We start from the raw sequence: 23,434 nt of genomic DNA on the forward strand, positions 1-23,434 counted from the left end.
TCACTCTTCACACTTTGTCATTATTGATGCCTTTGCACTTGTATCTGCTTTCTGGGGTCATTGGTACTTAATCTTGTGAGATAAAGAAATATTAATCCTGATTATGTTTTCTCTCTTCCTTTTGTACTTTCTGTTGATATATATGTATATATATGTATTGTATATGTTATTCTGTTTTAACCATCATTGTCTTCAAATTTGTCTTCTGGATTCAGGTTACCATTCAATATAATTTCCTTCCCCCAATAAAACTTAGCTCTCACCCACCTCCTTTACTGAGGAGTTGTCAAATATATTACATTTTTGTTACAGGTCCAACAATCTTATTACGTACAAGTCTTACACAGTTGCTTCTTAACTGTGAAGGAAGAAATAAGTCGTTTATGTTTAGTTTGTACTCACATGGTTACCTTTATTGGTGTTCATTTTTAAAAGTCATCATTCTGATGAATGTAATTATGCTTTTAGTCTGAAGTTTTCCTTAAGGACTTCCTATAAAGGATGTCTCCAGCAGGGAATTCTCTCCAGTTTTCTTTACTCGACCATATTTTATTTCCTTCTCATTTCCTTTGTTGTATCTGATGAGAATGTAGCTCAATGTGATTCTTTGAACATTGTAGATCAGTGTTTTCTTGGTGCTTTCATTTTTTTTCTTTTCTCTTTGTACACCTTCACTGTGTATCCAGATGTGCCTCTCTGAGTTTTATGAGTATCTTGAATTTGTAGTATTTCTTAGCAAACCTGTTAAAAACATTACTTGAAGAAATAGTTGAGCATTTTTAAATGCCACAAGTTCTTACTTTTCTTTGCTGGCCTTTCTAATAAATGATTTTTATCTGTCATGTGATCGTAAGAAAATTTCTATACCTTTAAAAGGATTGAGGTTTTAAGAGTAGTTTTGAGGGGGCTGGAGAGATGGCTCAGCCATTAAGAGCACTGACTGCTCTTCCCGAGGTCCTGAGTTCAATTTCCAGCAACCACATGGTAGCTCACAACCATCTGTAATGGGATCCGATACCCTCTTCTGGTGTGTCTGAAGACAGCTACAATGTTGTACTCACATACATGAAATAAATAAATAAATCTTTTTAAAAAAATCCTAAAATTGTGCGGTCCATAATGAAAAAGAGGCAGAGAAGGCAGTTTAAAAAATAATACAAAAGTAGTTTTGAACAGCTATCCTTATACTGTCAATTGAGAACTGAGCATTGTCTCCAGGGCATGCAGCCAGTGGCTGAATACTGGTCCAGCATATTCAGCAGCTCCCTTCAACCACTAGGATCACGGAGAGAGGAGCCTGGAAGGGAGAACTCAAATCATTGCCATTTGACATATTTAAGGCAGTTAAATATTTGTATTCAAAATGGTGAGATGATAAAACAGCACACGACTAACAGTTTTATTTATTTATGATTCCATTTCATGAAAGATTGTGACACAGTACAATGTGTGTTGTAGAGATGAGCTATAATTTATTTACATGAGTTCCCTCTGGGTGTTTAGCGTAGCTACTGTCCTGTGTTGCAGTATTAAAAAGCAACTCGGTGTATGTGACTGTGTTTGTAGCACATGGAATTTCCTCTAGAACTTTTCCTAAAAAACGGTACTTGTGACTAAAGGTTGGACATAGATTTTTTTTTAAAAGCCTTTGACACAATTTTATTGGCAAGAAGAATGGAGGTCATTGCTCCGGCCTATTACAGTTTATCAATAAATCTTGTGACCACGTAGAGAGTGTTTTGGGTTAGCCTATTGGTTAAGATGGAACTATGGTCAGATGTGGTGGCACACGCCTTTACTCCCAGCACTCGGGAGACAGAGGCAGGCGGATTTCTGAGTTCAAGGTCAGCCTGGTCTACAGAGTGAGTTCCAGGACAGCTAGGGCTACACAGAGAAACCCTGTTTCGAAAAACCAAAAAAAAAAAAAAAAAAAAAAGAAGAAGAAGAAGAAGGAGCTATGGTGGCATCCCCATTGGAAAAACCGGGTGGGCTGAGGAGACAGAGACTGTGACAGGCTCTGCCCACTGTTGTCCCCTGCAGACTGGTGAGGCGCGTGGACCGCATGGAGCACTCCATTGGCAGCATCGTTTCCAAGATTGACGCTGTGATTGTCAAGCTGGAGATCATGGAGCGGGCCAAGCTGAAGAGACGAGAGGTGTTAGGACGGCTGCTGGATGGTGTGGCTGAGGTAAACAGTCATGAGCTTAAGCTGACAGGTGGACACCAAGGATGCAAAATGTTCACCCATGACAATTTTTAGCTGGAAGTATTGAAGAAGAGTAAAAGCTATTTAAGGCTACATAGAGTTACAAATTATATTTATTAACAATATAATATTAATGTACTAAAAGTTATGAACATTGCTATTGCTCCCGTTTATTTTCAGAAATTTTTTTTTCCTCCTGTGAGCAGAAACATTCTTTAGTTCAGTAGACCCCATTAAAGGTTGTCATCACTGACCAAGCCAGGTCTGTCAGTCAACAGCGTCTCAAAGGAGGGAGGGAGGGAGGATTGAAAATGAAGAAAAACAATTAGACAAAATTAGAGCCTGACTCCAGCCAGTACTGAGGCTGAAGCAGCTTTATTCTTTCCCAGTCTGCTTTTATATCATCTAGGTACATCCAAAAAAACATGGTCAGTTCTTAGATCAAAGACAAAGTAATCAAGCAAAGTAGTAAACAAGGAGATCACACAAGACAGTAATCTAGCAGAGTAGTAAGCAAAAGGATCACACAAGGGAATAATTAAGACAAGTAGTAAGCAGAGAGATCACACAAGGTGCAAAGCCCCATGACCATGGTTTTTAATATTCTTATCTGAGCCTACTTCCTTGTTCGAGCCCAGTGACAAATGCCAAATTCCTAGAAGCGACACCAAAAGCTCTCAACACATCACATTTTGTAACTCTTAATCCCGTGCTTTTCTTCCTCCATATATAGCCTTAGATCAAATAGTAATCAGAAGGCAAGAGGTTCCCCTTCCTCTGAGAGCGCTGCCATCGGGGTAGAAGATACAGTCATCCCACTGGCTCAGAATTGTTGTCGTTTACTGTTCCCATCTGCAGTCTTAAGTTACTATAGCTCATTTCACCTAAAATTTCTAACCCCTTCTCCGTGTAGAATATATAACGTACTACACACACTGCCCTGGTTTCCATTGTTTCTCTAAATCCCTTGTCAGGATGCGCGACTGGGTCGGGACAGTGAGATCCACAGAGAGCAGATGGAGCGCCTGGTGCGGGAAGAGCTGGAGCGCTGGGAATCGGATGATGCAGCTTCGCAAACAGGTCATGGTGTAAGCACACAAGTGGGACTCGGTGGCCAGCCGCACCCCAGAAACTCGCGCCCTCCTTCCTCCCAGTCTGCAGAGGGCCTGGAAGGTGGAGGTGGAAATGGAAGTGCCAACGTCCATGCCTAATAATCCACACGTGTTTGTGTGTTCCTGAGACACTGAGAGGTGGCTGTCCAGTACGACAAGGATAAGTTCGGTATTTATATACCCCGGCTGCATTATGATGCTGGTCTTTGTGACCAATTGTTATAATTTTCTGCACTTTAATTTATTTTCCGTAAACTTAACCCGTGGTTCAAGGAAGGTTGTCTTACTTTTCTCATGTGAGAAATCTAGATGTAAATATTGAGTTCAGAAAGAAGAAAACTTTGAAAGTACGCTGAGTTGTGCCCTGCCCGTGTCTTCAGGTGACAGTGTTTGGAAGTTAGAGGAGAGCCTTCACTAGTCTCTGAGTTTGTGTGGAGCCACCACTTTCTGCTGCATTAGTCCAGTGCGAGATGCTAAGGAAAAACGTGACATTTCATTCCACTGAGGTGTAACTCGGAGCTTACTGCATATCTTTCTTCTAAGGAAGGAGTCGTATTTCAGCAACCTTTCTGGGGTGCAGAGAAAGGGTATGTATGTAGCCACTGTGCTAAAATGTGCGTGAACAGTTGAGATAGATGCTAAGCGCCATACCAGTTTGTGGCACTAAGCATATCATTTAATTTTTGTGTTATTTAGCTTTTGTTTCAGATTTGGCAAGGAAAGCTCAAAAGATAAATTGTAAGATAAAGTGTAGGATTGGAGCCCGGCGGTGGTGGTGCACGCCTTTAATCCCAACACTTGGGAGGCAGAGGCAGATGGATTTCTGAGTTCGAGGCCAGCCTGATCTACAGAGTGAGTTCCAGGACAGCCAGGGCTACACAGAGAAACCCTGTCTTGAAAAACCAAAAAAAAAAAAAAAAGGTAGGATTGGAAGGGGCCTTCAATTCTTACTACATTTGACTTTTCAATTATTTGTTAGCATAGAAATTTCTCTATTTTTCTTTCCTATGTGTCTCATTTATAACCAAATTTAATATTAAAAAAACTAATAAGACAAACACTGAATATTTTCACTGTGTAGTGAAAGTTTTAACTCAAGCAAATATGTACATGGGAAGCAGTATTTTAAGAAAGTTTTGAGGTGCATAAAAGCTCTGTAAAAGTAGAGGTCTGGTTTACGTTGTATCTAGAATATTCTTAATATTTAGAATATTCTTAGTCATATATCAGAATGGAATCATATAATGCAAATTTAGTTCATTTTTATGTGAGGGGCCTTGGGTATTGTAGGTTTATATATTTGCAGAAGAGATCCACTAAAAGTTGACTATCAGCAGTAGTTTTCATTAAGAGAGGGTCTCACAAAATTTATAGGAGACATCTATATCTCAATATCATTTTGGTTTTTGTGTCTGTCAAAGACAGGTTTTCACTATATAATCCTGGCCGACCTGGAACTAACTGTGTAAACTAGGCTGCCCTCAGACTCCCAGAGATCCACTGGCTCTCAGCCTCTTGAGTGCTGGGATTAAGGGCGCCCGTGTGACCACACCAGTTGTTGAATAACTTGGCCCTTTGAGAGCTAGGGGATCAGAAGAAACAAAGCCAAGCTGGTAGAGAAGCCAGAGGTAGAGAACAAGTAGAAGAGAATCCTGGGCTTAGTACCGTATTTGAAATTCACGGGGCTGGTGAGATGGCTCAGTGGGTAAGAGCACCCGACTGCTCTTCCAAAGGTCCAGAGTTCAAATCCCAGCAACCACATGGTGGCTCACAACCATCTGTAAGGAGATCTGACTCCCTCTTCTGGAGTGTCTGAAGACAGCTATAGTGTACTTACATATAATAAAAATAAATAAATCTAAAAAAAAAAAAAAGAAATTCACAAGAATTCATTGACTTCCTAGAATATACCAAACCTCCAACAGACTGCTGAGTAGACAGGCCTTTTCTCGGTCAGCTTCCACAGAAGCAAGGCACGCCATGTTTCCTTGATTCTGATGGCTCCACATCAAGCATTTTCTTTTGAATATGCTACACTAATTTTTTTCCTTCCTAGGTATTGGATTGCAGGGGTATTATTGTGTGTATGTATTTATGTATGCGTACTGTACTGTTATAAAGTGAACAAACTTCAACTTGAAGTGCATTCATTATGTGGTATCCATGTGTATCGACCATGTGCCGTATGCCTATTATGGTCACTAGAATATCTTTTATGATGCTTATTATTACAGTGTTTCTCATTTAACTTGTAAACTTTTGAAGAATTCTCTTTTTTTTTCCCTTTAGATATAAATTCATATATTTTTCTACTTTAGTCCTGTGAAGTTTATCCCTAGTCACTTTCCTAGTAGTCTCCCCTCTGTTAAGGGTATAGTTAAGATTTCACATATACAAGGTTCTTTGGACATCAACAATTTCTTAACTGTAATAATGTGTACATTACTTAATAAAGACTTGACATAGTACCGTGGTGTTAAAAACACGTTTGTTTCCATAAAAAAGGGGGGGTGTTGCCTTTTATCATAGCATAAACCCTGGGAAAGCACCTTATTTTCTGTGTCATGGAATGATACAAGTAACACATTTATACATTTTTACACTAAATGTAAACTTTTAGACTCCCAGTCTACCTGTCATGCATGGTGGGTATTCCCCCCCCCCCCCCACTCACAGAACTATAACCTGGGACAAAGACTCCAGGACAGCGTGAATCAATTGCCTGTATAGTGGAGCACCAAATAGCCTTTATCTTAGTTACAATTGCTGTTCTAGCATAAACAGGACCCAGGCAACTTATAGAGAAAGAGTTTATTGTTCCTTACAGTGGGTGAGCCTGAAAGATCCTGACAGAATGTAAAAGGTCACAGAAGCCCTGAAATTGGCAAGAGAGATTTCATTGTTAGCAGAACTAGCTTCACTGATTTAGAAAAATAGAGGTGCACAATGCTCTGGCCACTCCTTGAACCCATGTGTCTGCCAATGTTTTGACCATTTCTTGAACCCAGGTGTGTGCCCACTGCTGCACCTCACTGCCAGGTGTTTGTGATATTGGTTGCTGAGAAAGAGTCGGAAAATCTCCCCAGCAACCACAGCCGGGCCAATCCTGAGTTGCTACACCTGCACCAGACTCTTTCCTTGTACCCCTCCCATACCCATTTCTTGAGAATAGACATTGTTTAGATCTGGAAACCCCCTACTCCTCCCTTCTCCTTTCCCCTGCCCCCCAGGGCCTTAAAAACTGGGACCCCTTTCCCTTCAAAGTTGACTCCTCTACCCCTGCGTGGGATATGAGTCGTCCCTAGAGCTCTGGCTTTCCCCGAATAAAGCCTCATGTGGTTTACATCAAGCTTGGTCTCTCGTGAGTTCTTGGGGGTCTGCTATTATCCTGAGGCCTGAGCGAGGGGCTCCTCACGGAGTCTTTCAAACCCACGACCATCATGGTGAGGTGTATGACATCAAGCAGGTAGACATGGTGGTGAGGCAGTAGCCCAGAGCTTACATCTAGTTGATAAACATGATGCAGAGAGCTAACTGGTAGTGGTGTATGCTTTTCACACCTCAGAGATCACCCCGTGACATATCTTATCCAATAAGGTAACAACTCCTAATCCTTCCCAAATAGTTCTACCAGCTGGGGACCATATATAAGAAACCATGTGTGCTCAATATTGCTCAAAAAGCTAAAAGTAAATCTACCATGACTCAGATCCACTCCTCTGCATATGCCCAAAGGACATCCTCCTACAGATGCTTGCTTAGCAGTGTCCATTGCTGCTCTGTTCACCATAGCTAGCGAGGGGGAACAACCTAAATGCCCTTCAAGTGATGGACGGGCAATGCAAACGTGGCACAGATACACCACGGGATAAAGGAAAATGACATCATGATGTTTGCAGGTAAGTGCAGCTCTTGCCAAGATGCAGGCACTAAATAGTTGCTGGGGAAAGAAAAATGAACAATCTCCCACCCACATTCATTATTTTCATATTGGGCAAAGACATCTAAATAGAAATAATTGCTTGGAAAGTGACCAAGCCACTTATACAGTATCTACTGTTATATGCAAGGCAACGTAGTGGATCCTGATCATGGTAAGATTTTTTTTTTAAATGTGCGTCTCATCTGTCTACAGCTTACTATTGAGACAAAAAAAAAACCTTATTAAGTCATGTGTTTGAGATACATATATGTATATTTGCACATCTCATTTGATTTTATGTACTTCTGGTGCTTTGTGACATAATGGTCAGATATATACTCCTGAACAATTTATTGATTTTATACATACACGACATAATAACCAGATAACAACAGAAATGACAATTTTCAGAGATGGTGTCAAAATATGAGTTCAATTCTTAATGTATTTAAAACCTGATGCCTTTTTAAATTAAAAAGAATTTTAATCTAAAAATAAAGAAGTTTAACTTTCACCCCTCATCAAAGCTTCTTTTCATAGTGGATAGAGAGCATGACAGACACCCACAAGTAGCAATGTCCCAGTTCTCCCAGTACAATGTGCAATAACTATAAAATATTTCCAAGTTTCTGTATAATGCATACATACATCCTTCTGATAAAAAGTTTTATAAATAGCTTTAAGGGTTTGGTTGGGAATAAATTTTGGCAGCTGTCTACAGTGAACAAGTATTTTAGTCATCCTTCCCGAACTCATGGCTTGACTTGTAGTCTTGAGAGCAACATACTTTGGGAGATAAACAAACTTTTTCCATAGCACACTACCAGATTTTCCACCAGTTGAACCACATCATTTTCAGAAAGCTCTCAGAATTGTTTGTATTTAGCATTCACATTCAAATGAAACCGCGGGTGCACACAGTCACCTCAGCAAGGCATTTTCTAACAAAGGCGCAGTGATGACCAACGACCTCAGTCCCCACCCCACCCCCCCGCCCCCAGCCAGCAACCGAAGTGCGGCCGCGCATGCGCAGAGGACTCGCCGCACCGCCGCCGTCCCTCGGCAGTGACGTCAGCCGAACGCCGAGGAGATCCCGACTGGTTTCCCACCGCTCTGTGGAGTTGGCGGTGTATCGTTGGTGTCCCTATCGAGCTGGGTCAGGAGGGCGCGGAGCGGTGAAGCCCTTCCCGAGCCACGGCGTAGAGGCGGTTCGCGGCGGCTGGGGCGGGGAAGCGCGAGCCGGCGCGGTCGCGGCGGGCGGCGCGGGCGGAGCGCGAGCGAGCGGTGAGTCGGCATGGCGGCCCCCAGGCGAGCGGGCAGGCTGCGGCCTCTGTCCAGCTCGGCGGACCGGGCTGTGCTAACCCACGCAGGGGAAAGCCGCAGACCCCCGAGTCTTTCCGGGGCGTTCTCGAAGCGAACAGACCTTAAATGAGCTCTGGTGTCACCGGGCGCTTCCTCAGCCCCGGCGTTTGGTGGCTCCCGTGAGCGTCTCTGGGCACACAGAACGCCTACCTGGCCGGCAGGCAGTAAGTAGGTGGTTTCTGGACCGCGCGCGAGCTCCGGAGTTAAACTGTGTGCCAGGTGCAGTAAACTCAGGAACTGGAGCGAAAGGAGTGAAGAGTTGACAGCACTACCGGGAATGACTTCAGTATTCCTCACCCGGTTCTAATAAGTAGTTTTCTGCAATATTCTGAAGCTGTGGAAATGCTGGATACGGGGAAGGTGGTTACGATTAAATTAAGAGAAAGGACGGGGTGCCAGGATTTTAGGAGTGTGTTTTGCCGTCCCTAGGTTTGCCTGCTGCATTTGCCCTCAGAAATTTACCGCCCGTAGGAGATTTTCAGGATCATATTTACAACCAAAATCAGAATATTATCAGCTGTGTTAAATTGACACTGGGCATTATTGTTAACTCTTCCCCCAGTTCACGAAACTCAGCCAAGGTGCTTGGACAAGAACGTTGATTGTTTATAGAGTACTGAAAACACTGCAGTATACTTTATATAAACGTGAAGGCATGTATTCATGATATGACCAAATATTTGGCAGAAGTTATTCTTTTGGATGCTTTGCAGAAGACGTCTTAATCTTAAACACTCATATAAATACTCTCTCGCTTCATTTCAAGCCAAAATGGGGATGCTAGCTTCTTTATACTTAACAGTTATTTTGATACCAGCAAGCTTTGTAGTTCCAAAAGATGGTGTAAGTAGCATGGGTCGCCTAAGGCCATTGGAAACCGTGTTCACATTACAGTTCATAACAGTAGGTTATGAAGTTGCAACAAAAATAATGTTATGGTTGGGTCACCACAACATGAGGAACTAACTGTATCAAAGTGTTGCAGCATTAGGAAGGTTGAGAACTGCTGACATAGAGGTAAAAGAAAACACAAAAGAAATGAAAAGAAAGCACATCACCAAATAGAGAGCAGGATAGTCAGCCAAATGAAACATTCTGGTATTATGAAAATAAACCATGTAGGCCAAGTTTAATTCCCACCACTGCTGGTATGGAGAGGCATACATGTGTGTGTGTATCAAATGCCTATATATTATGTAGGCTGAGTTTCATTCCTACCACTGTCGGTGTAGAGAGACATGCATGCGTGTGTATCAAATGTCTGTATGTAGTATAGGGGTTCCCACCCTCCTCCTTTCACTTAGAATAGGTCTAAACCAATAAACCAGACCACAGCAAGGAATCATGGATAGTTACTGTTTCTAGAACCCTGTGTTGAATAGAATACCTAATTTGATACTGTAAAGTGTATTCATTAAGAAACTTCTGGACCTTTCTTGGAGAGTGAAATTATTAGAAAGGTACCAGGGACAGGTACAAGGTGACTGTTTTATACAGTCCATCTAATTGCCCTTAAGTTTGTTTGTTGGTTTTTTTCAAATTTTTTAAAATTCACTTTATATCTTTATGGTTGTCTTTTCCCCATCTCCCCCTCTCACAGTTCCTCCACCTCATTCCTTCTTCTCTTAAGTGGAGGCCCTCCCAACCCTGACACATTAAGTCTCTGCAGGGTTAGGTACTGCTTTTCCTACTGAGGCCAAACAAGACAGCCAAGTTAGGGGAACAAATTCCACAGACAAGTAACAGCTTTTGGGATAGCCCCTGTTCTAGTTGTTCAGGACCCAACATGAAGACTGAGCTGCACATTTGCCCGGGGCTGGAGGGTTTGGGGGGAGTGTTGAGGGGCTCATCCATGTATGGTTTTTGGTTGGTGGTTCAGTCTGAGAGGTCCCTAGCGTCCAGGTTAGTTAACTGTGAGTCTTCCTATGGAGTTCCTATACCCTTCGGGGCCCTCAGTCCTTCCCCCAACTCTTCCATAAGACTCCCGGAGCTTCATCCAGGTGGAGCCTCTCAGAGGACAGCCATGCTAGGCTCCTGTTATGTGCGTCCTTTTGGGTCTGGGTTACCTTGCTCAGAATGATGTCTTCAAGGTTCATTCTTTTGCCTACAAAAGAATGTCTTTGTTTTTAATAGCTGAATAGCATTCCATTGTTTAGATAGATGTAGCACATTTTCTTTATCCATTCTTCAGTTGAGGGCCATCTAGGTTGTTTCCAGTTTCTGGCTATTAAAAATAAAGTTGCTATGAACATAATTGAGCAAGTGTCCCTGTGGTATAGTGGGGCATCTTTTGGGTATATGCCCAGAAGTGGTATAGCTGGGTCTTGAAGTAGATGGACAGGGCTGTGTTTAAGAAAGGTTAGTAATAGAGTTTGAGACTCTTTACCAGTTAGGTTCGTTCAGCATGTACTCTGAAATTTGGGGTTTTCAGCTCAGTGCTGACCCATGCATAAACACTGCCTAGTTTGTCCATCCTAAGCCTCCTGTTAACTGAGAAGGCATAGGTATACAGGCAGATTTTGAGATCTTTGTTCATGCCTAGCCAGAGTCTTCTGCGATGCTTAACTCAGGCAATGACTGAAAGTCTTTCAGGTCTGTTTACTTTGAGAATGGAGTTAACATAGCAATTTTACTTTGCTCTGACAGCTTTGGTGTTTCCTTCATGTTCCAACATTTTGGATGTTAGTTTGCTTTCCTGAGAACACTATTAAAGAACCATAGCATAGTTAAATTTTTATTGCCTCGCATTGCCAGAATTAACCTGTTTTTGTTACTGGCCTGATCTGTTTCTACTTTGGAGGAATAATGATTAATAAAGTCAGTGTTATGCAAATAATTTTATGATCCCCACAGCATTGGGAAGTTGAGAACCACTGCTGTAGGGGATGGATATCTCAAGCTGGGTCACTGTTACTTTGCTAGGCATTGTACTATTGAATGAAGGAAAAATAGATAACAAACCAAGTGCCAGACAGATTTAGGTTGTAGATTCAATTTGAACCACAAAACAATTATTTTTAGTAATAGTAACTTATAGAAAGAAGTGCGAGAACAGTTAATTTGTAATTTGTAACAGTTAATTTTTAGTTGAAAGGTTCATTTAAACATAGTTGTTAACTTTGCTTGTTTGGTTTTTGTTTTAATCTAATTGTCAGTGTTTTAGAGAAGGAATGAAACTAGATGAGAGCACTTACAATAGTCACAGTTAGAATAGCCATGTCCTGGAAAACAGCATGAAAACCATTGTTCCTTATCACTTCTTAAAAATGTTATTAAGATCAGGTCTGTTTTAAGAAACTGGTTTTAAGTATAGATAATCAAATTCTGGTTGTATACATTATTTCATCAAAATTTTTTCTCTTTAGAAAAACTTAAGTATGTATCTAATTATAGCCAACTAAATTATACATATATTTCCTTCTATAAGCTTTGTTGTGGAGGCTGAAGAAGTGGCTCAGCTGTTAAGAGCACTGGCTGCTCTGTTCTTTTAGAAGTCCTGAGTAATATTTAACAACCACGTGGCTTACTGGCTTATGGTCATCAATATTGGGATCTTCTGATGTGTGGGTGTACATGCAGACAAAGAATATATATATATACACATATATGTGTGTGTATATATATATGTATATATATTTAAACAAACATTTAAGAATTCATTTTGTGTAATCTTGTGTTACATTCTTATTTTTCATCATTTTCCTTATCAAACAGTATATTTTCTTTATAACCATTTATTTTTCTTTCTTCCTTAGTTCTTTCTTTAAATTTACATTTTGAAGTATTGCTTACACATTTAGTGAATTTGGACAAAATTATATTTTAACACCAAAATAATTCACTTTACATCTTTTTCTAGATTTCTGATTAAAATGTAGCCACTTTCTCTTTATAGTCTTTGCCATTAAATTTAATGTCATTTAGAATTTTTAACTGTCACTTCTTAGTAAGGACCCATGAAAAGAGCTATTTAAAATTTATTCTCATACCAACAGTTTATAAAAGCTCATTAATGTAGACATGTATCTTCCTTTCATAAAAATTAAGGAGCCAAGATTACTTGAATATGTATTTAGCCATTGATACTTAGTATTTCAATTTAAAGCTGACTCAAATATTTTACCTCTATTACTTTATTTTTTTCAGATGAAGCAGTTCTTTTAGCACAGTGGTTTTTAATGTCCCACTCCCACCCTCTCTTTCTCCTTGTTCTCAAACATTTTGACTTTTACATTCCAGTTAGGTCTACTTGAAACAGAAAACTCCAGCTGACCTTAAATAACAAAAGAGTCAGCAGAAGAAAAAGAAAAGCTGTTTATGTGATTACCCTACAAATTGTAGTTTAAGTAATGTCTTAGAGGTGTTCATGGTCAAGCAGAACACTAAATTAGATGATGGAAACAGAAAATAATTTACTAGAAAAAGAGTAACTAACATAACAACAAGTCGAATGATTTAAAAACTTGCAGGAGAAATCCTTTCAAAAAAGGATGCCTTTGGGAACTGCCAGCAAAGCTATACATGCTGGGGGCACCAAAGCCATGAGCAGTTTACCTAAGAACCCTTCCTTTCCTTTTCATTTGCTTAGTCAGCGTGCAAACTCCTCAGCATCTCTGGCTGTTCAAAAGGCCTCTGCATCTGCATGCGTGTAAGGTAAACCTTGTCTTTTCTTATCAGTCTGTGTCTACTGTAAGCTTCCAGGTTCCCACCCACTGGACCTAAGTCTTATTTAATTAACCTGTTTATTCTAGTCCATGCTCTACCTCCCCATTACCTCTCTCTCAGTCCCTGAACCTTGGTGTCATGCTCTCTCATCTGATTCTTCCCACAGAGCCTCTCTTTGCCGGAAGTCCCGCCTTTCCTCTCCTGCCTCAGCTGTTCGTCATCAGCTCTTTATTAAATCCATAAAAACAACAATACCAGAGACCCGAACAGTGCTCAGCAGCTCTCTGCTGGTACAAAAATCAACATTTGAATAAAACAAAGACAACTTTTACACAGTGCACAAAAAACTTACCCCAATAAATGAAAACCACAGTAAGTGTGGCTTTCTCATTTATAAAGGTATGTTGAATAAGCTCTAAGATATAGTCCTGCAAAGATTGAAAAATAGAGCGAGAGAGTTATGTAGAAAGCATTTCATCATCCTAGTAAGGCTAGAAATTAGCAGGTAGAAAGTCCTTTGGAGACTGAAGTAGTGGAGACAAGAAGTTTGCGGTCACTGGGTAGGACACAAATTTAGCACTGGTATTCCACAATATTACATACTCCCATTGAACGTGAGAGTCATGTTGTGGAAGTGGAAAGGAGAATTAAAACAACATCTACTCTGTAACTTTTTTTTTTTTTTACACTTAAAGCTAATCTAGGCTTTTTAGGTTACCAGAGGCCAAATCAGTGTCAGCCGTCGGGACTCAGTTAAAGAATTATACCTGGAGCTGCTTTCAATCAGAGTCCAGTTGTAGGTAAAATCAAGTTCCATTTGATGTTAGCACTAAAGTCCCTATGACCTATGATGATTGTCCACTAGCCCAGATGCCCCAGCTTCTCCAGGCTTCCAGCATTTTTTCCTAAGTGATCCCTCTCAACTTCAAAACAAGTTGAATCCTTCTGAAAAAAATGGGATTTCTTTTCTAGTTTTTGCCTTTAAAGGAGTGTATGTGATTAAATCAGGCCTACGTCTATAATCTCACCTTTGTAGAGCTAACGATTTAGAGTTTTAGTTGCCACCATAAAGTCTTTCTGGTTAGTCTACTAGTGTTTGATGGAATAACTAGAGGATGTTCTTGGAGAAGAATCGTAGTATATTTGAAAAGCTGGGCTGCTTACCACTAGAGATAGCAAGTTTTGTACCAGCCAGGGCAATACATAGAGACTCCTTGAAAATAGCAAAGCACAAGGACTATAGAGATAAACACTGAATGAGCTATAGGTGCCTTTTAGCAGTGCATGCCCAAAGTTCAAAGCCTTGCATTCATAAATGTGTGCTTGCAAATACTCACAAGAAACTGAATTTAGAAAAAATATCCATGAAGAGCCAGCTTGTTTTTTCCTTTGTTATCACTGATCAATGGAGTGACTGTTTCCATTTTTGTTGTGGCCTCCAGGATACAACTTTATTCAGTGTAGAATGCCTTTAAGTCCATCCATACCATTCCCATATGCTCCCTCAAGCAACTTTCCATATAATCCACTCATTAGAGTGGAGCTCACTTCAGGTGCTTCATGGATATATAATTATCAGAAGTATATAAGATGTCCATTTTAAATGATCATAAAAGTTTTAAAGATGCCTTTTTCATTTTTAACTAGTTATTGGAACTTGGTCTACTAATAAATATTTAATCTGTTCACATTCCATGACTTGTAATCACTAATCTGTTGTTATTGTTTTCCATTTTCCTTTTCTTACAGTACTTCTTTGATTTTTCAATTCATGTGATTGACATTTACAAAATATAATTTTATAACTTAATCTATTATTAAATATTCATACATATATTTTTCAAAGTCTGTGCTATGCTAGCTATTTTGAAGTGATTGTGTTTGTGTTTGAAAGCTGCTTCAATTAGTTTAAGTGCTGCTTGTTTTAATGACCTGTGTTTTAGTGTACATTGTTTTGGATTTTGTTGTGGAGACGTGGAAATTCAAGTGTTAAAACAAGAATTAAATAAAGAATAATGTCATCTGTGATACATGTGTCTGTTACCTGACATTTAGTAGTATTCCTTTTGGTTTTCATTTAAAGTTATTCCACACTCTTACTTTGTCCTTCACAGTGCATTTAATTTCGAGTACATGGGATTTTTTCAGTGCATTTAATTTCGAGTACATGGGATCTCTGATTGTACAGCAGAGGATGCTGCAGCCATGCAGAGCTACCTCTTCCCTCAGAAAGCCATGAAAGGTCCAACAGATCCTGAGAATTTCAGCAACAGAAGCAGTCTAAAACATGAAAGGAAAAGGAAACATTTTAAGATGACTGCTTAAAATGCATATATTTGTGTATTCACACATGTCTACTATATTTAGAAGTAAAAAGTATTTTAAAAATAGTTTTTAGCAAACTCACAGGAAACCCTATTACGATTAGTAATAGTTCATCCATTATAGTTTCACATTAATTGAAGTAATCTTATTCATTGTCAGGTCTTACTCTTTAACTCTTCACTCTTCTGTTGACTCTGTCAGGGGTTCTCAACCTTCCTAATCCTACAACCCTTTAACACAGTTTCTAATGTTGTGATGATCCCAACCATGAAATTATTTCATTACTTCTTCATAACTGTAGTTTTGCTGCTGTTATGAATTGTAATGTAAATATCTGATATATTAGGCTATCTGATATGCAACCTCCAAAGGTGAGGTCATGACCCACAGCTTGAGAACTGCTGCTCTAGATCCACACAAAGCTTCTGCAGAGGGTATAGTATCTGTCTATTGATCCATGAGAGATGGATGGGCAAGATACCCGGGACTACTATGAGCTCTTCTAGAGGGACAAATGAACTAACTTTAAGTAACATTTATGGTTTCTATCTTGCAAGTGGAAATAGTGACTCCTGGATAAATTCTAATTAAGTTTATCTCTATCTCAGGAAATTCTATCAAGTAGATAGTTGTTCTGTTTTCTAGAAGAGGAAATTAAAACTCACTTAGGTTCATATAAGCAGTAGGTACATGGCCATATGTCAAACTTGTATCTTCATGTTATCTTCCTGCCTCCTTGGTTCATTCAGTATGAACTGAGAGTGTTTGTGACTTGGTTAGAGATTCCCACACAGGATTTGAATGGCAGGAGGTAAGTGGATATTTGTCATTCAGCCTCCTCCAGAAAGGAAACAGATAATGATCCAGTGTAGTAACAAAAGTGATGTGGTATACTAATAGGCATAGAGGCATTTGGGGAAGTTAACACTTCAGGCTTGAAGGGGACCAGAGAAGAATGGAATGGTGAAGCTACAGGGAAAAAGAAGATTTTCCAGTAGCCATGGCCACAGAAATCAGAGGATCTCAGGTGGTAGTTAGGGAGGAGTCATTCTTTCTCGGAGAAAGAACAGAACCAAGAAGAATGGAGAATTCACCTGGGGAACTGAGACACATCCCTTAATGTTTGTAGGAAGAATAAGGAGATCACAGGTTCAGGATGAGGAGATAGATGTCAAGGCTAATGTGGAATTCTAAAGACAGCCACAGGGTCTACTGAATAGCCTGTCGGAGTCAGCTGTTTCACATAAGATGATATGAAGACTATAGGATTTGTTTGTAAGCCAAAGAGATAGTAAGAACTAGAAATATGGTGGGGAAAGAAGGTAAGAATATGAGAAGATCTGGGTTGATACATGCCCCTTACCAAAAGCAGCTCCTGGTTGAGGTATTTGGCTTAGAGAACTTATGAGCTCGCTGGCTTCTGGAATCTTATTTGGTTCTCTCTTTATTGCAGTGACCTACAGCACTGAGCATCTGAAACTCCCTGCTTCCAGATCCTGAACCAGAAAAACAATACTAAAACCCTTTCTTCAGAACATCCTGGTGTTTGCTCTGAGCCGGTCTTTCCTTGAACCTCCTGGAAGCAAGAGTGTTAGTGCATAAGTGCAGACTGCACATCAAGTCTCTGCTACTAGGGAAGAGAAGATGGCGATGACCTCGACAACTGTAGTGGTTCCTGCAGAGTGGATCAAGACCTGGGAAAAATCTGGGAGAGGCGAGTTTTTGCGGTTGTGCCGGATTCTCAGTGAAAGTAAAAGCCGAGACACTTTTGCTTGGAGAGATTTCCAACAGGCACTCTATGAATTGTCATACCATGTCATTAAAGGAACTTTAAAGCCTGAACAGGCCTCAAATGTTCTTAATGACATCAGTGAATTTCGAGAAGATATTCCATTTATTCTTGCTGATATATTCTGCATATTAGATATTGAGACGAATTGTCTAGAAGAAAAAAGCAAAAGAGATCATTTTACACAACTGATATTAGCATGTTTATATTTAGTCTCAGACACAGTTCTAAAGGAACGCTTGGATCCAGAAACATTGGAGTCGTTAGGCCTTATCAAACAATCGCAGCAGTTCAATCAAAAATCAGTTAAGATCAAAACGAAACTCTTCTATAAACAGCAGAAGTTCAATTTGCTAAGAGAAGAAAATGAAGGTTATGCCAAGCTGATTGTTGAATTAGGACAAGATTTATCTGGAAATATCACTAGTGATTTAATCTTAGAAATTCTCAAATCTTTAATAGGGTGCTTTAATCTAGATCCCAATAGAGTTTTGGATATCATTTTAGAAGTGTTTGAATGCAGGCCAGAACACCATGATTTCTTTATATCTTTATTAGAAGCTTATATGAGTATGTGTGAACCACACACACTGTGTCATATTCTTGGGTTCAAATTCAAGTTTTACCAGGAGCCAAATGGTGAGACCCCATCCTCCTTGTATAGAGCTGCAGCAGTGCTCCTGCAGTTTAACCTTATCGATTTGGATGATCTCTATGTGCACCTTCTTCCAGCTGATAGCTGCATTGTGAGTGAATACAAACGAGAAATTGTGGAAGCTAAGCAAATTGTTAAAAAACTTACAATGGTTGTATTGCCTTCCGAAAAAAGTGATGAACGAGAGAAAGAAAAGAAAAAAGATGATAAGGTAGAGAAGGCACCTGACAACCAAAAACTTGGTTTGTTGGAAGCCTTGTTAATTATTGGTGATTGGAAACATGCGCAAAGTATTATGGACCATATGCCTCCATATTATGCAACATCACATAAAGTAATAGCCCTTGCTATTTGCAATCTTATACACATAACTATTGAGCCTATTTACCGAAGAGTTGGTGTCCCTAAAGGTGCCAAAGGCTCACCTGTCAATGCTTTACAAAACAAGAAGGCACCAAAGCAAGCAGAGAGCTTTGAAGACTTAAGGAGAGATGTATTCAGTATGTTCTATTACCTTGGTCCTCACCTTTCTCATGATCCCATCTTATTTGCAAAGGTTGTGCGCATAGGCAAGTCATTTATGAAGGAATTTCAGTCTGATGGGAAACAAGAAAATAAAGAGAAAATGGAAGCTATTTTTAGTTGTTTGCTTAGCGTTACTGACCAGGTACTGCTTCCTTCTCTTTCTTTAATGGATTGCAATGCGTGCATGTCTGAGGAACTATGGGGAATGTTTAAAACATTTCCTTATCAACATAGATATCGCTTATATGGACAGTGGAAGAATGAGACTTACAACAGCCATCCACTTTTAGTGAAAGTTAAAGCTCATACAATAGACCGAGCCAAATACATCATGAAGCGCCTAACCAAGGAAAATGTGAAGCCTTCAGGAAGACAGATTGGGAAATTGAGCCACAGTAATCCAACCATTTTGTTTGATTATATCTTGTCACAAATACAGAAGTATGATAATTTAATAACCCCTGTGGTAGACTCATTGAAATATCTCACTGCGTTGAATTACGATGTTTTAGCCTATTGTATCATTGAAGCACTAGCTAATCCAGAAAAAGAAAGGATGAAACATGATGACACAACCATCTCCAACTGGCTTCAGAGTCTGGCTAGTTTCTGTGGTGCAGTTTTTCGTAAATACCCAATTGATCTTGCTGGTCTTCTTCAGTATGTAGCCAATCAGTTAAAGGCAGGCAAAAGTTTTGACCTACTTATATTGAAAGAAGTAGTACAAAAAATGGCAGGAATAGAAGTTACAGAGGAAATGACAATGGAGCAGCTTGAGGCTATGACAGGTGGGGAACAACTGAAAGCTGAAGGTGGATATTTTGGCCAGATTAGAAACACTAAAAAATCCTCTCAGAGATTAAAGGATGCACTACTGGACCATGATCTTGCCCTTCCTCTTTGTTTGCTCATAGCACAGCAAAGGAATGGGGTGATATTTCAGGAAGGTGGAGAGAAACATTTGAAACTTGTCGGAAAGCTATATGACCAGTGTCATGATACCTTGGTACAGTTTGGTGGGTTTTTAGCATCAAATCTAAGCACAGATGATTACATAAAGAGAGTTCCTTCAATTGATGTGCTTTGTAATGAATTTCATACACCCCACGATGCAGCATTTTTTCTGTCTCGGCCAATGTATGCACACCATATTTCATCAAAGTATGATGAACTTAAGAAATCAGAAAAGGGTAGTAAGCAGCAACATAAAGTTCATAAGTACATTATGTCATGTGAGATGGTGATGGCTCCTGTCCATGAAGCAGTGGTCTCGTTACATATCTCCAAAGTCTGGGACGATATCAGCCCTCAGTTCTATACCACATTCTGGTCTCTGACCATGTATGACCTTGCAGTGCCACATACCAGCTATGAACGGGAAGTCAATAAACTGAAGATCCAAATGAAAGCAGTTGATGACAATCAAGAAATGCCTCTAAATAAAAAGAAAAAGGAGAAAGAGCGCTGCACTGCCTTGCAGGACAAGCTTCTTGAAGAGGAAAAGAAACAGATGGAGCATGTACAGCGAGTTCTACACAGGCTGAAATTAGAAAAGGACAACTGGCTCTTAGCAAAATCTACTAAAAATGAGACCATCACAAAATTTCTCCAGTTGTGTATATTTCCTCGATGTATTTTTTCAGCAATTGATTCTGTTTACTGTGCTCATTTTGTTGAGTTAGTCCATCAACAAAAGACTCCAAATTTTTCCACACTTCTTTGCTATGACCGAGTTTTTTCAGACATAATTTACATGGTTGCTAGCTTTACTGAAAATGAAGCTAGTCGATATGGGAGATTTCTTTGCTGCATGTTAGAGACTGTGACTAGGTGGCACAGCGACAGATCTACCTATGAGAAGGAATGTGGAAACTATCCAGGATTCCTTACTATATTACGAGCAACTGGATTTGATGGTGGAAATAAAGCCGATCAGCTAGATTATGAGAATTTTCGACATGTTGTACATAAATGGCATTACAAACTAACCAAGGCATCGGTACATTGCCTGGAAACAGGTGAATATACACATATCAGGAATATCTTGATTGTACTAACAAAAATACTACCATGGTACCCCAAGGTTTTAAATCTGGGTCAGGCTTTGGAAAGAAGAGTGCATAAAATCTGCCAAGAAGAAAAAGAAAAGAAACCAGATCTATATGCATTAGCAATGGTCTACTCTGGGCAGCTGAAAAGTAGAAAGTCATACATGATACCTGAAAATGAATTTCATCACAAAGACCCTCCTCCAAGAAATACTGCTACCAATCTACAACCAAGTGGGCCTTGTAGTGGGCTGCCTTCATCCATAGGAAGTATGTGTAAATTAGATGAGAGCAGTGCTGAGGAGGCCGACAGATCACGAGAAAGAGCTCAGTGTGCTGTGAAAGCTGCTAATAAAGCTTCCAGTGTCATACCAAAAGGGAATTTAAGCAATGGAAACAGTGGCTCTAACACCAAAGCTGTTAAGGAAAATGACAAAGAAAAGGGCAAAGAAAAAGAAAAAAAAGAAAAGACCCCAGCTGTTACTCCAGAGGCCAGGGTACTTGGTAAAGACAGTAAAGAAAAACCCAAGGAAGAACAACCAAATAAAGATGAAAAAATAAGAGAAGCCAAAGAAAGAATGCCTAAATCTGATAAAGACAAGGAAAAATTAAAGAAGGAAGAAAAAGCTAAAGATGAGAAATTCAGGATCATTGTCGCCAATGTAGAATCAAAATCCACTCAAGAAAGGGAAAAAGAGAAAGAGCCCTCAAGAGAAAGAGATTTAGCAAAGGAAATGAAGTCAAAAGAGAATGTTAAAGGAGGGGAAAAAGCACCAGTTTCTGGCTCCTTGAAATCACCTATTTCCCGAACAGATATCACAGAACCTGAAAGAGAAAAACGTCGCAAAGTTGATTCCCATCCTTCTCCATCACACTCTTCCACAATAAAGGACAGTCTTGTCAAACTTAAGGAATCTTCAGCAAAACTCTATATCAACCATATTCCACCACTACTGTGCAAGAGTAAAGAGAGAGAAGCAGACAAGAAAGATTTGGACAAGTCAAGGGAAAGATCCAGAGAAAGAGAGAAAAAAGAGGAAAAGGACAGGAAAGAACGGAAAAGAGATTATTCAAACAATGACCGAGAGGCACCCCTGGACTTAATCAAGAGGCGGAAAGATGAAAATGGAATATTGGGGGTTTCAAAACACAAAAGTGAAAGTCCCTGTGAGTCTCTTTATCCAAATGAGAAAGACAAGGAAAAAATGAAGTCAAAATCCTCAGGCAAAGAAAAAGGTGATTCATTTAAACCTGAAAAGATAGATAAAATATCCAGTGGGAAAAAGGAGTCCGGACATGATAAGGAAAAGATAGAGAAGAAAGAGAAATGGGACAGTTCTGGAGATAAGGAAGAGAAGAAACATCATAAGACCTCAGACAAGCACAGATAATGAAGACTCAGCCAAAAGTGTGGGCAGGCCTCTGAGCTGAAGGTCTCCCCTGCTGAGGATGCCAGAGCTCTTGGTGTCACACTCTAAACAGTATCTCTCTTAATTGAGAGCCTCTGCTGCTGTCCATCTTATGAAAATCCTTTAAGTCAGAAGATGAATATACATCACTATCCTCTCGAGACATTGCAAAGTCACTGGCTTTCAGAACATTATTTTCACGTCTGGGCAGTTCCTTGCAGCAAGATCTCTGTGCGTACAATTTTTTCTTGAAATAATACCACCTAGAAACAGCATCTATGAAATTTCCACCAGCTGAGTCTCAGATCACCCTTCTTAGAAAGGTGAGTTAATCTTTTCTGGGCTGAGCACCTTGCTGTAGAAAAGGCTGCATTTGAGCCGGGCAGTGGTGGTGCACGCCTTTAACCCCAGCACTTGGGAGGCAGAGGCAGGTGGATTTCTGAGTTTGAGACCAACCTGGCTACAGAGTGAGTTCCATGACAGTCAGGGCTACACAGAGAAACCCTGTCTTAAAAACAAACAAACAAACAAAAAAACCTGTTTGTATGTCAAATATAATTGACAACATTATACTGGTATGATTAACCTGACACTTTTATCTCCTTGCAAAAAGTTTAATTTCAGTTTGTCTGAAAGGTCATACATGTATAAACCACAACAGCAATGTTTTCCTTTTCATATGCTATCTCAGTTTCCAAGATCTGTCAGATGTCTCAGTGTGTTAAGATACTTGCCACCAAGCCCAGACACCTGAATTGGAATCGTGGTGCCTCCATGATGGAGTCAGAGAATACTGACACCCACAGATTTCTCTCTGACCTTCACATACCCTAAGTTAATAAATGTTAATTAAAATGGTTTAATTTCCCTTGCTCAGAAATTCTCATAAGGTGACATCTTCATATTACAGAACATTTACTTTCCTAATCACAGTCTCATGGACACTGATCTTTATTGGAACATTACATTTTTTAATTTAATAGTTGAGATGACTTAACCCTTTTAAAATACACAGTTGAGTGGTCTGTAGCATATTAGTCACATTGTGAAGTCACCACTAACTTTAGTCTCAGATTTCTCTCATCTGCAGAAGAAGCACTTTTAAATCTACTCTTCCCTTATCCCCTGGAAACAGCTGATATTTTCTCAGTGTATTTGCTGATTTTGGACATAACATAAACAGGATTGTAGAGTATTGTAGCTTTTGTGTGTGGGTTCTTTCATACTTCCATGTTTAATGTGTACTGATAATTCATTCCTTTTTATGGCTGTATATTTTGTTTATCCATTCATTAATAAACAGAATAGTAACTTTTAAGTATTAAAATTGAAAGTTAAACACTAGTGTATCCACAGTTAAAGTGGGTAACACCAAGATTATACATAATATGAGCAAAATGCTGTATAGAAAGGAAC

At 39.7% G+C, this 23,434-nt stretch overlaps 2 protein-coding genes across 3 annotated transcripts in view; both read left to right on the forward strand.

Annotated features, from left to right (window-relative positions):
- Pkd2 (polycystin 2, transient receptor potential cation channel) overlaps nt 1-5,196 on the forward strand; it is a 42,981-nt gene extending 37,785 nt beyond the window's left edge. The window contains exons 14-15 of the mRNA XM_021162290.3: nt 2,041-2,188; nt 3,181-5,196. Of these exons, the coding sequence (XP_021017949.1) occupies nt 2,041-2,188; nt 3,181-3,417 (385 nt within the window). The 3' untranslated portion in view covers nt 3,418-5,196. The remainder of the gene's footprint in view (nt 1-2,040; nt 2,189-3,180) is intronic.
- Nucleotides 5,197-8,302: 3,106 nt separating this feature from the next.
- Nucleotides 8,303-23,434, forward strand: part of LOC110294739 (THO complex subunit 2 -like) — a 34,827-nt gene continuing 19,695 nt past the window's right edge. Inside the window, 2 exon segments of one of the 2 annotated variants that reach the window (NM_001379102.1) lie at nt 8,303-8,524; nt 17,046-22,341. In NM_001379102.1, coding sequence (NP_001366031.1) covers nt 17,237-22,000 — 4,764 coding nt within the window. In that variant the 5' untranslated portion in view covers nt 8,303-8,524; nt 17,046-17,236 and the 3' untranslated portion in view covers nt 22,001-22,341. 2 annotated transcript variants of the gene reach the window in all.

The sequence above is a fragment of the Mus caroli genome, unplaced genomic scaffold, assembly GCF_978045245.1.
Source record: "Mus caroli unplaced genomic scaffold, Mus_caroli_1 scaffold_4, whole genome shotgun sequence".
Lineage (NCBI taxonomy): Eukaryota > Metazoa > Chordata > Mammalia > Rodentia > Muridae > Mus > Mus caroli.